The following is a 22,332-nucleotide window of genomic DNA, read 5'->3' as shown; positions in this document are numbered from 1 at the left end:
ACTCTGTGATGAAGAACTAAGGTCTGGGTATCCAACCCAGTGCAGCTGAACCCACTGATTAATTCTGTTACTTATTCATTTATCTGCCTGTTCACTTCTTTTTTTTTTTTTTCATGAAGAACCTACTGAGTACATACTTTGTGCAACATAGCAGTGGGACGTGTTAGCAGAATAACTATTGGGACAAAGCACTTTAAAATCTCAGTGACTATTAGTTGTAATAATTTCTGTGTTTATTTCATTGTTGTTATTGTTCAGTCGCCCAGTTGTGTCCGACTCTTTGCAGCCCCATGGACTGCAGCCTGCCAGGCCTGCCTGTCCTTCACCATCTCCCGAAGTTTGCCCAAGTCCATGTCCATCGCATCAGTGATACCATCCAGCCATCTCATTCTCTGATGCCCTCTTCTCCTTCTGCCCTCAATCTTTCCCAGCATCAGGGACTTTTCCAATGAGTAGCTCTTTGCATCAGATGACCAAAATACTGGAGATTCAGCTTCAGTTTCCATCATTCCAATGAGTATTCAGGGTTAATTTCCCTTACGATTGACTGGTTTGATCTCCTTGATGTCTGAGGGACTCTCAGCAGACTTCTCCAGCACCACAGTTCAAAGGCATCAATTCTTTGGTGGTCTGCCTTCTTTACAGTCCGGTTCTCAACCATACATGACCACTGGGAAGACCATATCCTTGAGTATACGGACCTTTGTCAGCAGAGTAACGTCTCTGCTTTTCAACAAACTCTCTTTATCGTAGGTTTGTTTTTATTACATACAATATATTTATTATAAAGTTATCTTTATAATTAGTGGGGCTTTTCTCATAGCTCAGCTGTTAAAGAATCCACCTGCAATGCAGGAGACCCCAGTTTGATTCCTGGGTCAGGAAGATCCTCTGGAGAAGGGATAGGCTACCCACTCCAGTATTCTTGGGCTTCCCTGGTGGCTCAGCTGGTAAAGAATCTGACTGCAATGCGGGAGACCTGGGTTCAATCCCTGAGTTGGGAAGATCCCCTGGAGAAGGGAATGGCAACCCACCCCAGTATTCTAGTCTTTTATAATTAACACAATAGCATTTTATTTCTCACTCATATCACTGTCAGCTGGGGGCTGTAGAAGGACATTCCATACCATCTGGTCATTCAGATAGCCAGATTTTTTTCATCTTCTGGTTTCATCCTCCTCTGTATCCATCAGGCAGCTGATACAGAGAGAGGATGTGGAGGATGGCACAGATTTCTAGAGGCCCGTCCTGGAAGCCATATTCCTCTGCCAGCTTTTAGTCACATGACCCTACCAAACAGCAAGGGAGGCTGGGAAATGTAGTCTGGCTGAGTCTCTGGGAGGAAAAGGAAACATGATTTGGGGAGCACATAACACAGAGCAGGCAGGCACTCTGTGCAAGTGAGGCACGGACGACTTCAGGATGAACCTTGGCGACGGAGCCTAGGGTGAGCTGGTGCAGACGGAGGCTTGACTGGCAGGCCCAGCATCAGCTTCCTGCCGCAGCCCATGCACTTGGCCCCGCCGTCAGCCCAGGGCATGCTGCCTGATGGACCATTTCCCCGGTCGCGTCACCTTGCGTTGCCTGCATCTCCGAGGCAAGAGGAATGAATGAGCAAGCTCTGCCCTTCTCTGGCCTCAGTGTCTCCTATCCACAAACTGGGAAGAAAAACGACCCACCCTGGCTCTCCAGACCCTCCAGAGAATCCATCAGAGAAGCATCAGGTGTCTTCAAAGCGCCACAGAACAGCTTTCCCAAGCCTTCTTATTAATAGTAGAACCACATCATTATCAATAATGAAACACAAATTAATAATAAATAAACAAACTAATGATAAATAATACATATGTCATGAATAAAACATTAACACTACAAGGCTTTTGAGCATCTATTGCCTCTGACAGAGGGGAATTTGATTAGCTGGCTGGAAATCACAGAGGGGGAGTGTTTCAGAAGAGTCTGGGAGGTTTGGGAAGCCGTTGGACACCTGGAAGTGGCGGGCACATCTCCCTGCAAAGATGTAAAATGTTTAAGGTCCCTGGTGGCCCAGAACCGAGCTGACTTTCTGCTGGGGGAGGTGAGAACCAGGAGCCTGAGGGTGGGGCCTTCCCATCTAGATGTCTTTCCAGGGTTCAAATTTAGAGTGTAAATCCATAATCAAGTAAGACAAAAAAAAATCTTGCTGCCTCAACAGAATTGGATGTTGTGGCTGAGGTGAGGCTAACTGAAAATGTCTGTGGACTTTATTTCTTCATCCACGGATTCGTACATTCATTCAGTATGTCTTCAGTGCCAACAGCCTGGCCAGCGAGAAGCTACTGCATCATGCGTTTGGAGCTCATCCTCAAGGAGCTCATAGTTCACAATGGTGGCAGACTGGCAAAAAAAAAAAAAAAAAGGTGACCCCATGTAACACGTTAGGGTTATTTTTGATGCCATGAGAAGGGCACTTACCCATGATTTGGGGGTTCAGGGTGCAGGGTAGGTGAAGTCAGGGTGTGTGTCGGGCAGCCTCTAGGGAAAATGGTATCTAAACTAAGATGTGAAGGGTTTATCGACATGATGGGGGTAAAGTGATGCAAAAGGATGGTGGGAGCCAGGACCCAGTAGCTGGACAAAGCATATTTCAGAAGCTCTAAGTAGTTCAGAATGACTGAGACTCAGCTTGAAAAAAGGCAGAGGGGCAAGACATGAGCTGGAGGGAACAGGCTCTGAGTGTCGGGGAGGGGCTCTGGACTAAATTCTAAAGGCAACGCGCAGACGAAGAAGGATTTGGGTCATAAATGTGGCATCAGCTCACTGGGCAGCAGCCCAGTCCTCAGGGCTCCAGGGCTCCGCCGCTTACTAAGCCCTGTGCTGTGCACCGCACATGTGTTAGTTCATTCATTACTTCATGCGTGCAGCAGCCGGGCCGAACACTCATCACACGCCAGATATCCTACAGGGATGCACGCCAGGCCCCTGACCTTAAGAAACTGCCGGCCTGATGGCAGAGACATACACAAAGAAGCCTGTGTTACACTACAGCGCGATGTGGACCGGCTGTGACTGAGCTGTTCACAGGGGGCTGTGTTCTTAGACGAGGGCTCCCCCCATGATCTTAGACGAGGGAGTGTCAGACCCCTGGAAATCAAGGATGGGGTGAGTGTGGCATCGAACCTGGAAGGATGTGTACAGATTTCCCCGGTGCACTGAGAGCAAAAGGGCAGCCCGGGAAGGGGAAATGGCACGGGCCGGAAGAAGAGCCCGAGAACGTCTGGGAGGGCTGGGGCGTGGATCGGCAAACACAGGGAGAGACTGATTGAGTTGGAGAGGCTGAGAGAGGCCAGGTCATTAGGGGCCCGGTTGGCCATGACAGAAGCTGAACTTGATCCTGAATTGGAAGGCAATGGGCTGGGGAGATCGCATGACATTAACCAGAGAGGTGGCGTCAGCACATATGCATTTGAGAAATGTCGTGGAGACTCCAGTGTGCTGGAGGCATCGGAGGGACAGGGCTGGAGGCTGGGGACCAGCAAGGGGGCTGTGCAGGGCCCTGGGGGGACGTTTGAGGGCCCACACCAAGGCAGGATCGGCGGAGGGCAGACACACTTCTGAGAGCCATTGGAGAGGAAGAATTGATCCATCTCGGAGACAAATGAGCTATTAACCTCTGCTCTTCGTTCAGAAGCTTTCTTTCCTTAAAAGGCCCCCTCCACGCTCTGTCCCACCTTTGTGTCTGCTGCCAAGGAGGTGAGGGCTGACAGGACCTGTTAGCCCAGCAGGCGAGGGTGCATTTCACACAACCCCCAGCCCCTGCCTGAAAGATATGGCTGCAGTAAGTGGTCTGTTGTAATAATATTTATTATGGCAGTAATTACACGACTGCAGCATCCCGGGAGGCTGTTTTCGGTGCCACACTCTGGTGTGTGTCTTCATGAGGTGGGGTGACCTCTTTTCTTCATGGGTGGTGGTGCATGAGCTCCTGTTACCACGTGGCGATAAACCCCAGCCCCACGAAAAAGGGGAGGGTGGCGTGAGGAGTCCTGTGGCCCTGACTTCCACGGTCCTCTCTGAAGGTGGACCGGCTGCCACCACCCGACTGTCTGCCCACCCCGGGTCAAGTCTCGATGTGGTCCAAGCTGGTTCTCCAGGGAAGGAGGGTCCTCAGAGTTCTGTGCACCACGTCTGCGATCCCAGACACAGAAGAGGGTGGGACGCTGCCTCTGTCCTCAGGGCACATCTAGTCTGATGGCAGAAACAGCCCCTGCCCTCTGAGAGAAAGATGGTGTTCCCTTGCTTTTGACTCTTCTCTAGTTACTTTGAATCAACGAGTGTTGACTTGGGTGACACAAGGTAGGCACTTCTGGGCCGCGGGAACTCTCCAGAGCTGGGTTCAGAGGACGGTGTTCACAAACGGGAAGGGGCAAATTCACCCATCCAGCCTCAGGTCGCTCACAGTCCCAGAAGAGGTCTCAGATCCATCATCCGGCCTTCTTGGTACCTGCCGCTGGCTTTGAACTTGAAAATGGCCTGGACGGTCAGTCATCTGCCTGCTCCGATGTGGAAGTGCTGCGTCCTGCAGTGGTGTATGACCCCCCCCTGCACTGCAAGAAAGATTTCTTGAGTGCTTCTGGGCACCTCATCCCTCTACCCACTCCTGTTCTCAGCTTCTCCACTTGGAAGAAAGGGACAGGGCCTCCTGTGGGATGGAAGAGTGGTGGATTCAGATCAAAGGACCTTCTTGCCAAGCCTGGTTCTGTGAGATCACGAGAAAGTCATTCCATATCTCTGAGCCTCAGTCTCCTTAACTCCAAACTGGGGGTGTTATTCCCCAGGGTTGCAATGGTAATTAATGAGCTAATAATTATAGATATCCTTTGAAAGCAGCCAGATACCACATGTTCATTTGCTTATTTTTTTTTCATTCATTTAATGCATATTTATTGAGCTACTATTAATACTTATACTATTAAGTGCCAGGAACTGTTCTAATTTCTTTACTCCTTGGAAGGAAAATTATGACCAACCTAGATAGCATATTCAAAAGCAGAGACATTACTTTGCCAACAAAGGTTCGTCTAGTCAAGGCTATGGTTTTTCCTGTGGTCATGTATGGATGTGAGAGTTGGACTGTGAAGAAAGCTGAGCGCCAAAGAATTGATGCTTTTGAACTGTGGTGCTGGAGAAGACTCTTGAGAGTCCCTTGGACTGCAAGGAGATCCAACCAGTCCATTCTGAAGGAGATCAGCCCTGGGATTTCTTTGGAAGGAATGATGCTAAAGCTGAAACTCCAGTACTTTGGCCACCTCATGCGAAGAGTTGACTCATTGGAAAAGACTCTGATGCTGGGAGGGATTGGGGGCAGGAGGAGAAGGGGACGACAGAGGATGAGATGGCTGGATGGCATCACCGACTCGATGGACGTGAGTCTGAGTGAACTCCGGGAGTTGGTGATGGACAGGGAGGCCTGGCGTGCTGCGATTCATGGGGTCGCAAAGAGTAGGACACGACTGAGCGAATGATCTGATCTGATCTGATCTGAAGTAGTGATTAAAAGCCACAAACCCAAGGATTTCTGGTTATGGTGAAATGGAGTCAAGACCAGCATCTTTTTATTTTCCATTAATTCAGCTATGAGACCTGGACAGAATGTGTGGACATCTATTTGAAAAATCTGAAACATAGATAGTAGCAGGCAGTTTGGGGAAGAACACCAGAATTCAAAGCATATAATAAACAAATAAATATATATCTGGTAGTCATAAATATTTTAAAAAGAGAAGCTCAGGGTAGAGAGTTAGAGAATAACAAGGATACAATTTTATACAGACAGGATGATTAGAAAAGGATTCTCCACGGCAGGGGCATTTGAGCAGAGGAAGCATTGAGGTCTTAAGCCATGTGAGTGTCTGGGGAGAGACTGTTCTGAGAGGTGGGAGCAGCAGGTGCAAAGGCCCTGAGGTAGGGATGAGCTCGGAGGAGTCAGGGATCAGCAGTGTTCACTGTGTGTGGAGTGAAGGAGGCAGAGGGCGAGGGGAGATGAAATGAGAGGGATGGGCAGGGGTGAAGGTGGGCACGGAGAGACCAGCTGGGATGCAGGGAAATAGACCAGTAGCTTCCCCAGTGGCTCAGCAGTAAAGAACCCTCTAGCAATGCAGGAGCCGTGGGAGACACGGATTTGATTCCTGGGGTGGGAAGATCCCCTGGAGGAGGGCACGGCAACCCACTCCAGTATTCTTGCCTGGAGAATCCCATGGACAGAGGAGGAGCCTGGTGGGCTCCATGGGGTTGCAAAGAGTCAGGCACGACTGAAGTGGCTTAGCATGTATGCACACAACCCATCTGCAGCAAGGTACCTGGTTACCTCTGCTGACAGTAGGCAACAGGAGAAGAGAGGGAGGCAGGACCCCAGCTCAGCACAGTGTTCCAGGAGAGACAGGACACTGTTCAGATGCAGCAGCAGCTCTGGCCCCGGCCCTGAGCCTGCCAGCTCTCGCAGTTGCCTTGCCTAGATGGCACCCACTTTCCTGCTCCAGGGCCCTGTGGGTCCAGCAAGTGCTGCTGGGCCTGGATTCTGCAGCCTCTACCCATGGCTCCCGCCACCTGTGGTCTCTGCTCTACCCTCTGGGCTGTCTGTTGACTCCCTTGTTATGTCTCATATCCTACCATCCCCGATGGGGCAGCCACTCACCAAGAGGGGCTTCCTGCCTGACCTCTCTGAGGAGCCCTAGAGGATGCTCTCAGATGACATCAAGATCAATCCAAGCAGGTGTGGTCAAAGAGGCAGGTTCAGAAGGCATGTGGGGTCACGGCCCCTCTGGCTGGGGCTGCCTCGGACCACAGGGATGAGGTGCTTCTGAGAAGGCCCTCCTGGGAACAGCACCTGCTCTCATTACGGAACAGTCTAGAGGGTGGGCAGAATTAATTCGTTTCTTCTTTCAACACATATGCAAATCTGGGCACTGTTCTAGCCATACAGGTGACACAGATAGACAGTTGGCCCTGCGTACAGAGAACATACAATGAGCGTATCGTCACAGGAGCTCCAAGTGTCCTAAGTGGTCGGAAGGCATACAATGAGCGTATCGTCACAGGAGCTCCAAGTGCCCTAAGTGGTCGGAAGGCATACAATGAGCGTATCGTCACAGGAGCTCCAAGTGCCCTAAGTGGTCGGAAGGGAGGGGTGATCGGGGGGACTGTGGTAACCTGAGGAGTCAAGGAGAGCTTTCTTGTGGAAGTGCGACCTCTGTGACTCCTTGAAGGATGAGCAGAGTGAGGCCTTGGGACAGAGGGGACGCCTGTGCTGGGCCTGGAGAGGAATCAGCGTCTGCACATGATGAAGAGCAGACTCAGTAGGGCCTGGCTGGGCCGTGAGACCCCAGGCCTGGGCCAGCTCCCCTCCCTTTCTGTGGAGCGATGGGAAGCGCTGGAGGCCCTTTCTGAGGCTGGGGAGCACATTTTAAAGAAAGCACACTAGCTGCTGGTGGAGGAGGATTGGAGGGCATCCATGGATGAGGAAGCCCAGGACAAACCTCACAAGTTACATCTTAAGCAGCGCCGACATCTAGCAAGCATTCACGAGGAATCGAGGGCTGGGAGGAGTCAGCGTTTCCACTCGCTAGTGCCTACAGCTGGGAGGGATGGGTTGCCTTATGACTGAAGCAGGTGGAGAGCTTTAGTGATTTAGCCCTCGCCACGGCCATGGTAGGCTCGGAACTATGGTGACCAACTTGTTCTGGTTTGCTGGGGACATTTTAGTTTTAGCATTCAAAGCACGTGTCCCAGGAAACCCCTCGGTCCTGGGCACACTGATAAAATCACCCTGATATAATTCATGCCTCTTTTCACTAAACCACAGCGGGCCTGTACTGTGCCCCTCCCACGGAAGCCCTCCCTGACTGCCCTCTACCCTTGGGGCCAGACATGAGCCGGCCCTCTGGACGCATGCCCCACCCCGAGTTGGGAAAAGGGAGGGGCGCGATGCTGGGTGTCTCGAGGGGAGTTTCTGGATAGAGGAGCCGTTTGCCAGCACCTCATTGGGAGGGTGCCTGCGATTTTGCTAAATGTGTCCTAACGGGAGCGGCGTAAATGCTGTCAGAGATAGAGGCTGAGAGTGATGGTCCCGTTCGGGATAATGAACTGCTTAGTTAAGATGAATCCATTTCCACTCCTGATCCTGCTTCTCGATACCGTGTGTGGTGGGGGCCAGGGGGTGGGGTGGGGGGCTCATGCATCAGGGCTGATTGGTGGCAAGTTTAATGCCGAGAAAGACAGAGCTCCGTCTTCAGCTGGTGGCTGATTCATGGACGAGTTCACGTCTCAGAGAAATGGAGCTGCGTCATATATGCGATGACGGTGTCAGGATTTGAGCTCAGTGAACATCTGACATGGGGCTGATCAGAGCTGGAAGACCCCAAAAATGCAGTTCACCCCTCATTTTGCCGATGAGAAAAAACAGGCCCAGAGAGAGGGGCGGCTCACCTGAGGTCCCAGAGCCGGCGGGCCTCCCAGCTGAGCTCACAGTTCTTCTCTTGTGCTTGTTCCCCTGGATCCACTGCCTCCTGGCGGCTGCGTGGGCCCATCTCTCCCATCCCTGCCCTTCCCACCCGTCCGGGGGCTTGATTCAGTGATCCTGGCAGAATGGGGCTCTTTTTTCACCTATGCATGATTTTATTTATTTTTTAGTTTAAAAAAATTATTGAAGTATAGTTGGTTTACGACTATGTGTTTATTTTCTGCTGTAGAGCAAAGTGACTCAGTCACACACACACACACACACACACACACACTTCTTCATGTTCTTTTCCATTCTGGTCACAGCGTGTTGAATGTAGTTCCCTGGGCTGCACAGTAGGTCCTTCTTGCTTATCCATCCTGTCTGTAACAGTTCGCCTCTGCTAATCCCAAATTCCCTCCTCTCCTCGCCCCTGCCCCCCGCAGCCACAAGTCTGTTCTCCGCACAGAGTGGGGCTCTTGGGGGCTCCTCTCTACAGCCTGTCCTCTGCTTCGTGCGGAGGACTCCTCGTGGGTCTCCTGGCTCTGACCGCAGTCCGGATGGGACACCTGGCTGAGAGGGTCAGCCCTGAACCTTCTCCCACTCTCTGACTAGCTTCCACATGTCAGATCCCACTCTTCCCACTTCCATCCAGGGACCGCCCTTCCTGGACGGTGGGGACCGGGAGGGAACAGGGATCTGGCGGAGGCTCAGGGGTGCCCCGCTGTGGGCAGGGCTCAAGATGAGCAAACTCCTGAAACATGCTTCACCATGTGGGACGTCGGCATTACACATGGGGACACTGAGTCCTTAGCAGCCACACAACCTGCCTAGTGATGACTGAGTCGTGGGGTGAGTAACTTGAACCAGATAACTGACTTCAAACTTGCTGAAAGTCTGTGGGTAGGAGAAGCAAAGGAATTGGGGGAGGGTATTTTCAGAAAAAGAACCAAGGCAGGGTCTTCAGAAGGTGATGAAAACCTGTGAAACAGGAGCTGAGGGAACGCTCGCTGGACCTAGAGGAGAACTTCCGCTGTGTTTTTCTTTTGCAAAAATACTCCTCGGCCACGCAACGTCGCTCTTCCCTCTCCAGCCTGCGTCTGTTTGGGAAGGTGATTCTCACCCGTGACCCAGGTGTTGACAGATAATGCAATCCTTGCCTGGTACATAGGTCAGAAAGTCACCCTGCCACCTGCTCTTCCCTCCCTTCCCAGCCATTGATTGTGCCTCCAGACCCAACAGAGCCCACGCATTGCCTGAGGCTTGTCCTGGCCTTGGCTAGGAAAGCTCTAGAGAGCCCAACTTCGTGGTAAGGCTCTCAAGCCTGGAAGGAACGGGGCCCCCCATCCGTCGCTGGGGTCTGCCCCCACCCAGACCACTGTGTCTGCAGTCTCCGTCTCTCCCTGGCCATCTTCCCCCCCGAGACCCAGGCCTCTGCTGAAGATGCAGTCAACACAACGGCCAATCACAGGCGAGCCCCAGAATCTTCTTGTGACCTTCAAGTTTCACGACTGCTCTGAGCGGTAGCAAAGACTGGCCTCAGAGTCAGACAGATCTGGGTCCAAATCCCAGCTCTGCTGCTTACCTGGCAGCAGCCCGGCCCTTCATCCCTCTGACCTGCCGTTCTTCCTTTGAGGCAGAGAAGTAGTATTCACGGGGTGGTGTGAGGACCGAGATTGCCTGCCCAGAAGGAAACTCAAAGAGCAGCACTCACACGCTTATTTCAATACTCCACTGATATTAATGAAACTCACTTTCCAGAAGGAGAGGCAGATGTGCAAACAGACACATGCCCCCCTCCGGTGTGACACACGCGGGAATCGCGGCATTGTACAAGGCGCAGGCAGGCTGCCGCAGGAGCCGGCGGGAAAGTAGGAGGGGCATTTCTGGGAAATCCAGAAAGCACCATGTGCCCAGGGAAGGAGGTTTTAATCCTTAGAACTGAGACCTCCTGCCTCTTCTGTGGCCTGGCCCTACCCCTCCTCTGCCCCAGCCGCTCCCAGGGGGTCAAATGAGAGGAGGGTCCTCAGCTGGGAGCGATTCACCCCCATCCCCCACCCTCTGTGACTTCAAGGAAGGAAACTTCAGGAGTGGGAGCCATGGTCACTTCCTGAGGGCAGAGTTTGCCAGTGTTTGCTCCAGAGGACTCCAGCAGGGCAGGGACTCGGGGTCCTGCAGGGGGAGTAAACGCCTCCATAAATCCAGCACCCTAGGCACCTCACCAGAGAAGGCAATGGCACCCCACTCCAGTACTCTTGCCTGGAAAATCCCATGGATGGAGGAGCCTGGTAGGCTGCAGTCCATGGGGTTGCTAAGAGTCGGACATGACTGAGCAACTTCAGTTTCACTTTTCACTTTCCTGCATTGGAGAAGGAAATGGCAACCCACTCTACTGTTCTTGCCTGGAGAATCCCAGGGACGGGGAGCCTGGTGGGCTGCCGTCTGTGGAGTCGCACAGAGTCGGACACGACGGAAGCGACTCAGCAGCAGCAGCAGCAGGCACCTCACCTGCCCCACCCTCATCCTGGTCCTCAGTCACGGATGGGCTTCAGAGGACACATGATGCAAAAAGGTTCCCACCACTGCCTGTTCAGAAGACTCAAAAGCACACTCCATTCTCAGGGCCTTTGCACGTGTGACATCTTCTATCTGCAATGCTCGCTCCCTAGAATCACACATGGCTCACACTTTGCTTTCAGTTCAGTTCAGTTCAGTCGCTCAGTCATGTCTGACTCCTTATGACCCCATGAATCGCAGCACGCCAGGCCTCCCTGTCCATCACCAACTCCCGGAGTTCACTCAGACTCACGTCCATTGAGTCAGTGATGCCATCCAGCCATCTCATCCTCTGTCGTCCCCTTCTCCTCCTGCCCCCAATCCCTCCCAGCATCAGAGTCTTTTCCAATGAGTCAACTCTTCGCATGAGGTGGCCAAAGTACTGGAGTTTCAGCTTCAGCATCATTTCCTCCAAAGAAATCCCAGGGCTGATCTCCTTCAGAATGGACTGGTTGGATCTCCTTGCAGTCCAAGGGACTCTCAAGAGTCTTCTCCAACACCACAGTTTAAAAGCATCAATTCTCTGGCGCTCAGCTTTCTTCACAGTCCAACTCTCGCATTCATACATGACCACTGGAAAAACCATAGCCTTGACTAGACGAACCTTTGTTGGCAAAGTAATGTCTCTGCTTTTCAACATGCTATCTAGGTTGGTCATAACTTTTCTTCCAAGGAGTAAGCATCATTTAATTTCATGGCTGCAGTCACCATCTGCAGTGATGCTGGAGCCCAAAAAAATAGTCTGACACTGTTTCCCCATCTATTTCCCATGAAGTGATGGGACCGGATGCCATGATCTTCGTTTTCTGAATGTTGAGTTTTAAGCCAATCTTTTCACTCTCCACTTTCACTTTCATCAAGAGGCTTTTTAGTTCCTTTTCACTTTCTGCCATAAGGGTGGTATCATCTGCATATCTGAGGTTATTGATATTTCTCCCGGCAATCTTGATTCCAGCTTGTGCTTACTCCAGCCCAGCGTTTCTCATGATGTACTCTGCATAGAAGTTAAATAACAGGGTGACAATATGCAGCCTTGACGTACTCCTTTCCCTATTTGGAACCAGTCTGTTGTTCCATGTCCAGTTCTAACTGTTGCTTCCTGACGTGCATACAGATTTCTCAGGAGGCAGGTCAGGTGGTCTGGTATTCCCATCTCTTTCAGAATGTTCCACAGTTTGTGGTGATCCACACAGTCAAAGGCTTTGACATAGTCAATAAAGCAGAAATAGATGTTTTTCTGGAACTCTCTTGCTTTTTCAATGATCCAGCGGATGTTGGCAATTTGGTCTCTGGTTCCTCTGCCTTTTCTAAAACCAGCTTGAACATCTGGAAGTTCACGGTTCACGTACTGTTGAAGCCTGGCTTGGAGAATTCTGAGCATTATTTTACTAGCGTGTGAGATGAGTGCAATTGTGCGGTAGTCTGAGCCTTCTTTGGCATTGCCTACACTTTGCTTTATCTGGCCCTTTCAAAAGGCCTCCTGGGTTGCACCCTGTCCAGATCAACCCTTCTCCCATTACTCTCTTTTGCTTTACCCTGGTTCTCTTTTCTTCATTACGCTTATTACGTATTAGATCACATTATGCCGGGCACATTTCCCATCATTTGCTCCTTTGGCTATTGTCTCTTCTGCTGGACCATCAGCAGGATGTGCCTGTTCTCATTACTGTATCCCTAGTGTCTGGCGTAGTACCAGGAAGTGAACGTTGTTCAGTCGCTAAGTCATGTCCGACTCTTGGCAACCCCATGGACTGCAGCGCTCCAGGCTTCCCTGTCTTTCACTATTTCCCAGAGTTTGCTCTAATGTCCCTTGAGTCAGTGATGCCATCCAACCATCTCATCCCCATCCCATCTCATCCTCTCCTGGGATCAGAGCCAGGAGACCCATGAGGAGTCCTCCCCACGAAGCAGAGGACAGGCTGAAGAGAGGAGCCCCCAAGAGCCCCATGCTGTGCAGAGAACAGACTTGTGGCTGCAAGGGGGGCCAGGGCCGGGAGGGGAAGGAATCTGGGATTAGCAGAGGCGAGCTATTACAGACGGGATGGATAAGCAAGAAGGACCTACGTGCAGCCCAGGGAACTACATTCAACACGCTGTGACAGCCAGAATGGAAAAGAACATGAAGAAGAAGTGTGTGTGTGTGTGTGTGTGTGTGTGTGTGTGACTGAGTCACTTTGCTGTACAGCAAAAATGAGAGGAAAGGGTCGCCTTCTTCTCCCGCCTTCAGTTTTTCCCAGCATCAGGGTCTTTTCCAATGAGTCAGCTCTTCGCATCAGGTGGCCAAAGTATTGGAGCTTCAGCTTCAGCGTCAGTCCTTCCCATGAATGTTCAAGGTTGATCTCCTTTAGGATTGACTGGAGTGTATAGATTCTCAATAAAAACCAGAGCTCCCACCATTTCCTCCAATGCCCGCTGGACTCACACCTATGGTTCCCTCAGGGCTCTCCAGGAAACGGTGACCCTGCAAGTTGGTGTCCCCCACCCCCCGGCCCGCCTCACACACATACACCATCTGTACCCACCTTGGGCTGGCTGGAAGATTTATGCATCTGAGAATCTGTCCTTTCTGTCCCCTTCCAGTGGGAGGGACCATTCTCTTGTCTTGAGCTCCTCAGCCATCTGGACAAATGATGCTCATCTCAATTGTAGTTCCAAAAGTGAGGGTTAAGGCAGCCCTACTGGAAAGGTGGGCATTGGGTCAGGCTGGGAACCATACAAAGGGATCAGGTCCTGGTCTCCTGTCGCGCGCCCTCCCCCCAGCGACACACCCTTGTTGTGCTGGATGGGACATGTTGCTGGCCCGCCCTCACTGCGTCCATTACTAGCTGTGTGAAGCATGGCAGAATGGCAGTCATAATAGAATCGGAAGGTCTGGGTCTGACTCCCAGCTCTGCCACGTATAGCTACGTGATCTCGGCAGGTTACTTAGCCTCTGTTTCCGCATGGGAAGTCGGACTAATCCTAGCTCCTGTCTCCTAGGATTGTCTTGACAATTAAGTGAGTGAGTGTGTATTACATGCGGAGTCCAGTGGCTGGCACAGAACGGGCACCATGGAAATGGGAGACACTATTACTGTATCACACTTGGCTCGCCCCAGGGTCCTCCCTCCCCTTGGGGTTCATCCTCCAGCAGGCGGCCTCCTTGTTTGTCACGGTTTGGTGCCCACTGGGCTTGGGGATATCGCTGACCATCCAGGCTGGGTCAGGTTTCCCCTCTTCCCTCCCCTAGGCCCTCACGGTCACCTGTCGTCACCCTGGTCCAGTGGGGTCGTGTGGTGAATCTGCCCCTCCACTGTCCATTCCCAGAGAGCAAGGCAATGCTCAAGCCACTCTGCTTCCTGGATACAGCCCAGGGCCTGCTCAGAGCAGGTGGGAGCACAATCTGGGGCAGAATAAATGAGGAGAGAAGGGGACAGAAGACGGTCCCTCCTTCCAGTTAGCTCGGTCACTGCTCTCGTGGGTCAGGTGTTCTCTGGGGCTCCCTGCAAGCCTGACCTTTGGTCTAAGTTAGAGGCCACCTGGGGTGAGCCCCAACTTCACTCCCTTTCCCTGGGCATTGGGAACTGAAGTTTTGGACCACACTGGTCGAGTCTGCCTCCAGCTTCCAAATTGATCCCCTCGAGGTCGATTATTTTTTTTTTCTGCAGAATGTTGTAACCATTAACTTCCAGGCAGGGGTCAGACCCCTGGGCCCCATCTGCTCAGGTTGCCTGCACAACTGAAATCCCTGAGCCCATTCTGGCTAGTTTTCTCATTAAGACAATCGGACTGGATTGATCCATTAGATCAATGGTTGGATATCAACCCGCAGGAAGCCAATCCCATGAGCCTGGATGATCAGCCCAAGAATGCGATCCCCCGCCAAGCTGGAGCGGGTTACTTGCCCTCAGGATGGGGCTCTGGGAGGCAGAGGGGTGGGTCAGAGGACTCAGCAGGCTGGACTTTGGTGAGGGGGCATCAGTGTGGCCCGGCTGTGTCTATCAGGAGAAGAGCCCCGGCTCCTGGGAGCCGGGCAGGGATTCCGGGGACAGCTGGTGTGTAAGAAACACCATCTGTGCTTGCGGACGATCGAGACTCCTTCCCAGGTCGTCAGCCCGTCACACTCCCACCACCCCCACCCCGGCCCAGGGTTGCAAGGTGTGTGTGATGGGGGTTGGGGGTTCAGGAAGCAAAACAGCAGCTTCCCGGGTCTCTGTTCCTCTCTCACCAGGAGAAATTTTCTGAGGCTGGAAATGCAGAAGTACCTAGAATACCAAATCTGCATTCCAGGGTCTGGGTGCATACGATGCTGATGGAGTTTAAGGGTTGGCTAAAGGACACCTATTCAAATAGGGTTGGAAACACTAGCGTTAGCCGCTCAGTCTTGTCTGACCCACTGCAACCCCGTGGCCTGCAGCCCGCCAGGCTCCTCTGTCCATGGGATTCTCCAGGCAAGAATATTGGAGTGGGTAGCCATTCCCTTCTCCAGGGGATCTTCCCAACCCAGAAGTTGAACCTGGGTCTCCTGAATTGCAGGCAGATTCTTTACCACTGGAGCCTCCATGGAAGCCCTTGGAAATGCATCTCAGCCTGTTCGTTTCCTACAGAGCTGACGCACGTTACAGCTTCCTAAAAGAAGGGGGAGGAGTAGTGCTGGATGGAAGGTCTGGGACATCTTACAGAAATACACTGAGGCGTAGTCGGCAGGGCCTGCTTTCACGGACAGTTCATCCCAAGGAGTGTCTGCAGGGTTGACGGGATCCCTGAGGGCCAGGGAGGTTCTCGGAAAGGGAGGCACCAGTGAGGAGGAAGTGCGGTGGGCGAGCGCCGCTCACGTCCCCTCTCACGTGGACTCCAGTGCAGACAGCGCCACCTGCAGCCGGGGAGGCCCCTCACCGCACCCATGCGCCAGCCCTGCGGGTCAGCCCACACCCTCACCACCCTCTCCCCTTTCCTCCACAGGCTACTTGACTGTCAACATTGAGCCTCTCCCGCCCGTGGTGGCTGGTGATGCCGTGACTTTGAAGTGTAACTTCAAGACCGATGGCCGCATGCGTGAGATCGTGTGGTACCGGGTAAGTCCCCTCTGCGGTCCGCCCCGCCCCGTGCCTCTGACCAGAACCGGGGGTGGAGTACCCGGAGCCTCTCTGGAGACCCTCGTGGGATCGGCGATGCCCTCAGCCCTCACCAGCCCTGAGCTGTCCCGCGCCCTCTGCTTGACCCCCGTCCTTTGCTGAATCCCTCTGCAGAGATCCCTCTGCCCAGGCTTCCCTTCTGACCTCAGAGTTTATCTTGTCCTGGCATCTTTGATGCTCCTGACATGCCCTTATGCTCAGGAGACCCCCTGCGAGCCGAGCATCAGTTACTAACACGGAACGCACTGAGGGCAGTGTAATTAAAGAACGCCGAAGGTGAAGCTTGGAGCATGAGGATCTGGGTAATGCTTTTGGCAGAGGAGAGAGAACAGGACAGCTTCCTGCCTTCTTAAAAATCAAATTACAGATGTAGTCTGCCTTCTAATCTGATTACACATAGGAGTGGTGTCTGGCATCCTGAGGTCTAAGGAGATCTGAGAAGGGATGTTGATAAAGATGAGCGATGCCCATCTGCCCAGGGCCCTGGTGTTGGCAACAGGAGAACCAGCTTGGGGTCTCAGGAGCAAGTGTTGGCCTTTGTAAACACCGAGACACATATCTGTGTGTCTAAACCGGGCATCCCAGCCTGGTCTCGCTTTGCCACGAGGAAGTCGAGGCTGGCTGGGGGCCAGAGAAGCTCAAGTTGGCATTGATTTTCTTGCCATGTGGCACCCAGCTGTACATAGAACAGGGTACCGCCATCTTGGGTTGGGTGGAGAGCTCTGCCTCTATGAGCTACAACAGGGGTTGGCAAACCCTCCGGTGAAGCCCAGATAGTAAACATTTGCCTCTCTGGGGCCATATGGTTTCTGCTGCAACTACCCAGTTCTTGCTCCAGTGCAGAAGCAACCACAGACAGCATGTCGATGGAACGGCATGGCAGCGTTCCTGTAAAATTTTACTTACAGACACTTGAATTTCGTGTAATTTTCACACGTCACTGTCTTCCCCTTTTTTATTTTTTCAACCATTGAAAAGGTAAAACACCACTCTGGGCTCATGGGTCACACAAAAACGGGCTGGAGGCTGCGTTGGTCCACCGGCCATAGCCTGCCAGCCACTGATCAAAACCCGACCCTTCTCCAACCTCTGCTAAGTTGTATTGCCCTTTCTTCAAAGTGAAGCCAATGGGTGATACAGTCAAGTGGAATTGCTCTGGAGGTAGGGGGTGTGGAGTGGAGAGGGGGTGGGAGGTGGGGGTTGGGTGGGCACTGCTTGGTGATCAGGCATCTGGAAACGGTTCCTGAGCTCCTTCAAGCTACAGCCACACCCGTGGTGCAGTGCAAGGAAACCCAGCGGCAGAGGATCCTGCTGGGGAGTCCTCACCATCCGAGCCATCACTCAGAACTGGGCGCCTCAGTCTCCTTGCTGTCGGTCTAGCCTTGCTTTGAACCATCCTCTCCTTACTGTGCCTTCTTGCATTGTGCCTTTGAGTCATCGTTTTCTGATCACTGTGGTTACGCTGGGCGCTGTGACCTGGGTTCCTTTTAAGCAACATCATTGTTCTCCATCTTAGCGTTGTAGCCCTCTCCCATTTAGAATCACTCCAAGGACCCTCCACCCAAGCTCACAGCCTCCCAGAACCCACAGATGTGAATCTGACATTTGATTCCCTGGAGGGCCCCAGCTTCAGGTGAGGTTTCCTTCCTGGAGAGATCACTCGGGCCTAGAGAAAGTCAAGGCATATGTTAAATAATGCTGCGAACCTCATCACTAAGAGGCGTATTTACATGATACGGGAACCGCTTGGCTGACACACGCTGTGAGCATCTCATTAGCACCTGGCAGAGGGCTTCGATAAATTAACTCCGCTCGCTGCCGACGATGGCACTGCGTCTCTGCCCCGACCCTCCGTGGAGTGAAGGGCAGTGAGAAGCCTGCCCGGCTGGCAGAGAGAAACGCGGGGACCCAATGGGAACAACAGGGGTGAAGACGGGAGGCGTCTTGGAAACAGGAAAATACCAAAAGGCATCTCGTTGCTCCCCCGTCCCTTGGAGCAGCTATCCTTGCTCTTGTTTGAAATCGAATGTTCCTGCATCAGTGGTGAAAATCCCCCTGCAGAGGTGGCTGCCAGGGTGCGGCCAACGGCAGTGCCAGGCCCAGGTGTGCGGAACCACAAGCAGCCTCCCACGTGGCTCACCTCTGCGTGCTCTGAAAACCGGGATGCCCAGGTTCCAGTGCAGACGGAGACCCCCACTTCCTCCTTCCCCCTCTCTACCCCAATGCTGAGCACCCCCAACTCCGTTCACCACACCCCCCCACCTCCATCTCGGCTTGTGATCCCATCGACTGCTTTAAAAATCAGTTATGTCTCTTATGGGTGTCGGGCCCTGCCTGTCAGGCTACGGGAGGCGGCACTGATTAATTTATTTTATTTCCTTTCACATCCTTTGACTTAAAAGCGTCTGGAATTGGGGTGGGGTGGGGGTGGGGGTGGTTGCAGATGTATGCAAATCACATGCAAATCGCGCACTGAAGCCAAGTACCCGGGCCCTTCTGATTCTGTGGCTGGAGTGCGGAAGCGGGCTCCCCCGATGGGGTACTGTCCCTGGGACCCGGGGAGCCCTGCACGCCTGTCTGTGGTGGTGGGGATGGGACAGAGGATAGGACAGGAGCAGACGGGGGAGCAGCTCCATGCGGTCAGTCCTCTCCTTTCTGCTGCCACTCTGGCCTCCCCTCACCCGTCACCTCCTTTCCCAAGGAGCCGGCCGAATGGCCAGAGATGAGAGCTGACCACGATGGGGGCTCCAGGAGCCGAGACCAAGGTGGGGCTGCTGGAGGGACTGGGAGAAGCCTCAGTGGAAGCCCCTCTCCGTCCCGGATCCCCCCCAGGCAAGCCCCAGAGCTTCATTCCCCCGCCCCTGTCTTCCCCGCCCCTGCTCCCACCCCGAAGCAGGGGGCTGCCCAGCCTTGTTTGTTTTGTTTGCTTTCTGTACGTGTGTTTGCTTCCCTCCCCAGCTTCCTCTGCCCATCCTCCATGAATGAGCTCACAGAGCCCGCCTTGGAAGGAGATGAATAGATTACAGAGGCCTGGCCAGCGCTGTGTCTCCAAGCCCTTTAGCCGGGAAAAGCAGGTCATTGTGATGAGGCTGCCTCTGCACGCTCGGCCCAGTGGGTGCAAAATGACCCAAAACGTGTGTCCCGTGCAGAAGCCTCCCCTCTGGTCCTAAAGGCATGAGCTTAGCAGTGGGGTCGTCCTAAGCTTTCAGAAGTGCAGCGAAGGCATTGGCTTCTTTGGGCAAATTGGGGGAGCTGATGGAGCGGTGGAAGCAAAAGGGATCCTTCCCTCGGGGTCAGCACGACCTCTGGCTCAGCATTTGGGGAAAGTCTTGGCTTATGGAGCCCTTAGGGCTGGAGTAGGTGAGCCGGGATATAGGAGGAGGTGGCAAGGGCCTGCACCTTGGACACTTTGCCCTGAGGTCGAGTCAAATTATAGACAAAAACGATGCAACTCTAGAAGAGACTCAAGAAAGTGCACAAGATCAGAGCCCCTGGATCTGTGCTGTCCACTGTGGCAGCCGCTTGTCACATGTCGCTATTTACATTTCAGTTCAACTAAATCAGGTTAAATTAGAAGTTCATTTCCTCAGTCAGACTTGCCACATGCGATTAGTGGCTACCGCATTGGGCAGAGCAGGTGTAGAGCATTTCCCTCACCACATAAAGTTCTGTTGGACAGCCTGCTGTGGATAATTGAGAAAAATGTCATGGCCCCTCCTTGGAGTATCCTCTACTTTCCTGATAAGAGATGGAAAGTGACTGCTCTTTGAGCCAGTTTTCTAGGCAAACTCACCCTACAGTGAATTTCAAAAAAAGTGAATTGTATTTGTTGTGTAACTTACCATCACTGGATTGCAGGGAACAAGGGGACAGAAGAAAGATTATCATTCTTAAAAGACGTCTTTGAAAACAGAGAAGACATCAGGAAAGTGTTCAGGCCCCTGAGGAGCTGGTGTCACGGTCATCTCCCCACGTTCTCTCCACTGTTGTGTGGGTCTGCCTCCCAGATTTGAGCTTCAGTCTTCTCCAGAGCTTGGGCAAATAACTTTACTTTTACCTGCCAAGTATACAGTGGCCAATAGGGCGAGGGTGCAATCCCACGCTTGGCCAACAGGAGGCAGTCACCTTACAAGCAACCGACTTTAGCATTAAGATTGGACCTGGTTCTAGAACAAGGCTTCCCCGGTGGCTCAGAGGTTGAAGCATCTGCCTGCAATGCGGGAGACCTGGGTTCAATCCCTGGGTCCAATCCCTGGGTCAGGAACATCCCCTGGAGAAGGAAATGGCAACCCACTACAGTACTCTTGCCTGGAAAATCCCATGGATGGAGGAGCCTGGTAGGCTGCAGTCTAGTCCATGGGGTTGCTACAAGTCAGACACGACTGAGCGACTTCACTTTCACTTTTCACTTTCATGCATTGGAGAATGACATGGCAACCCACTCCAGCGTTCTTGCCTGGAGAATCCCAGGGGTGGGGGAGCCTGGTGGGCTGCCGTCTCTGGGGTTGCACAGAGTCTGTCACGACTGAAGCGACTTATCAGCAGCACAGTGTTCTTGCCTGGAGAATCCCAGGGGCGGGGAAGCCTGGTGGGCTGCCATCTGTGGGGTCGCAAAGAGTCGGACACGACTGAGCGACTTCACTTTCACTTTCACTTTGGTTCTAGAACACAGAGCATCCCTGATAGCTCAGTTGGTAAAGAATCTGCCTGCAATGCAGGAGACCCCCTGGAGAAGGGATAGGCTACCCACTCCAGTATTCTTGGGCTTCCCTTGTGGCTCAGCTGGTAAATAATCTGCCCACAATGCAGGAGACCTCGGTTTGATCCCTGGGTTGGGAAGATCCCCTGGAGAACAGAAAGGCTACCCACTCCAGTGTTCTGGCCTGGAGAATCCCATGGACGGTCCATGGGGTTGCAAAGAGTCAGACACAACTGTGTGACTTTCACTTCACTCTAGAAAACAAATGATAAATGTCATCCTCTTCTTAGTCATTTCTATCCATTTCTACCTGAACTTGGAGGCTCATTCAGTGATTCTGCTGACAGTAACCTGAGTGACTAGCATTATTGAACACTCACTCTGTGCCAGGCATTGGATTGAGAGCTTTACAGACATGGCTATGTTTCATCTGGGACTTCCCTCATGGCTCAGATGGTAAAGAATCTGCCTGCAATGCAGGAGACCCAGGTTTGATTCCTGGGTCAGGAAGATTCCCTGGAAAAGGGAATGGCTACTCATTTCAGTATCCTTGCCCGGAGAATTCCATGGACAGAGGAGCCTGGTGGGCTATAGTCTGTGGGGTCGCAAAGAGTCAGACATGACTGAGCGAGTAACACTTCCTTAACATTCCCTGGAAAAGGGAATGGCTACTCATTTCAGTATCCTTGCCCGGAGAATTCCATGGACAGAGGAGCCTGGTGGGCTATAGTCTGTGGGGTCGCAAAGAGTCAGACATGACTGAGCGAGTAACACTTCCTTAACATTTCACGTTGACACTGAGGCTGGTGGAATTGTTAAGCCTGTTTTTCAGATGAAGACACTGAGGCCATCCAAAAAGACTATGTCTTGGCTCATGCTGCCCCTTCCCTGACTTCTGCAGGAAGTTCTAGACACTTCCTCCTCTGTGATTCCTCTTTGCGGGTTGTGGGTGTCTGCACTCCAACTTGTATCTCATTAGGTCCAAACACCTGTCTGTCCACTGGGTCGTGAGCATCCCGACCACAAAGGCCACGTCTTTCCCCACTACATCCACACGCCTAGTGGGGAGTCATCTCGGTAAATATTTGTTACATGAATAGATATTAGACATGGAAATACACATTTTGACAGACCATGCCAGGTAGCCAACTTCCGTATCAGGTGGGCTTCTGTGTCCAGCCGATCGTATCTGTCTGCTCGGGGATTGAGTGTGAGTCTTTGTATACTCAGGGGCCTTTATGGAGTGTGGGGCTGGGGGGAAAGGAACATTTCTTATTCGGGAATGCCAGCTCATTTACTTGGAGGGCACCTGCCTGGCAGGCAGAGCCAAAGGTCTGTTACTATCATAGAAATCCATTAAACAAGCACAGAGAATCCTGGGAATTTAACCTTTCACAGCAGTTTTATTTTATCATCTTTCCTTTATTTCGTCTCTTTCCTTCACGATTTGTTCCCCAGAGCTGCGCTGGGCCCAGGCTACGAGGCCG

At 52.6% G+C, this 22,332-nt stretch overlaps 1 protein-coding gene across 1 annotated transcript in view; it reads left to right on the top strand.

The window, feature by feature from the left end:
* Nucleotides 1-22,332, top strand: part of IGSF21 (immunoglobin superfamily member 21) — a 281,859-nt gene that overhangs the window by 111,567 nt on the left and 147,960 nt on the right. The window contains exon 2 of the mRNA XM_025278849.3: nucleotides 15,974-16,086. Within this exon, the coding sequence (XP_025134634.1) occupies nucleotides 15,974-16,086 (113 nt within the window). The remainder of the gene's footprint in view (nucleotides 1-15,973; nucleotides 16,087-22,332) is intronic.

Source organism: Bubalus bubalis, chromosome 2, assembly GCF_019923935.1.
Source record: "Bubalus bubalis isolate 160015118507 breed Murrah chromosome 2, NDDB_SH_1, whole genome shotgun sequence".
In the NCBI taxonomy this organism is placed as follows: domain Eukaryota; kingdom Metazoa; phylum Chordata; class Mammalia; order Artiodactyla; family Bovidae; genus Bubalus; species Bubalus bubalis.
The sequence above is the reverse complement of the archived record's forward strand: the minus strand, read 5'-3'. Positions and strand labels throughout refer to the sequence as shown.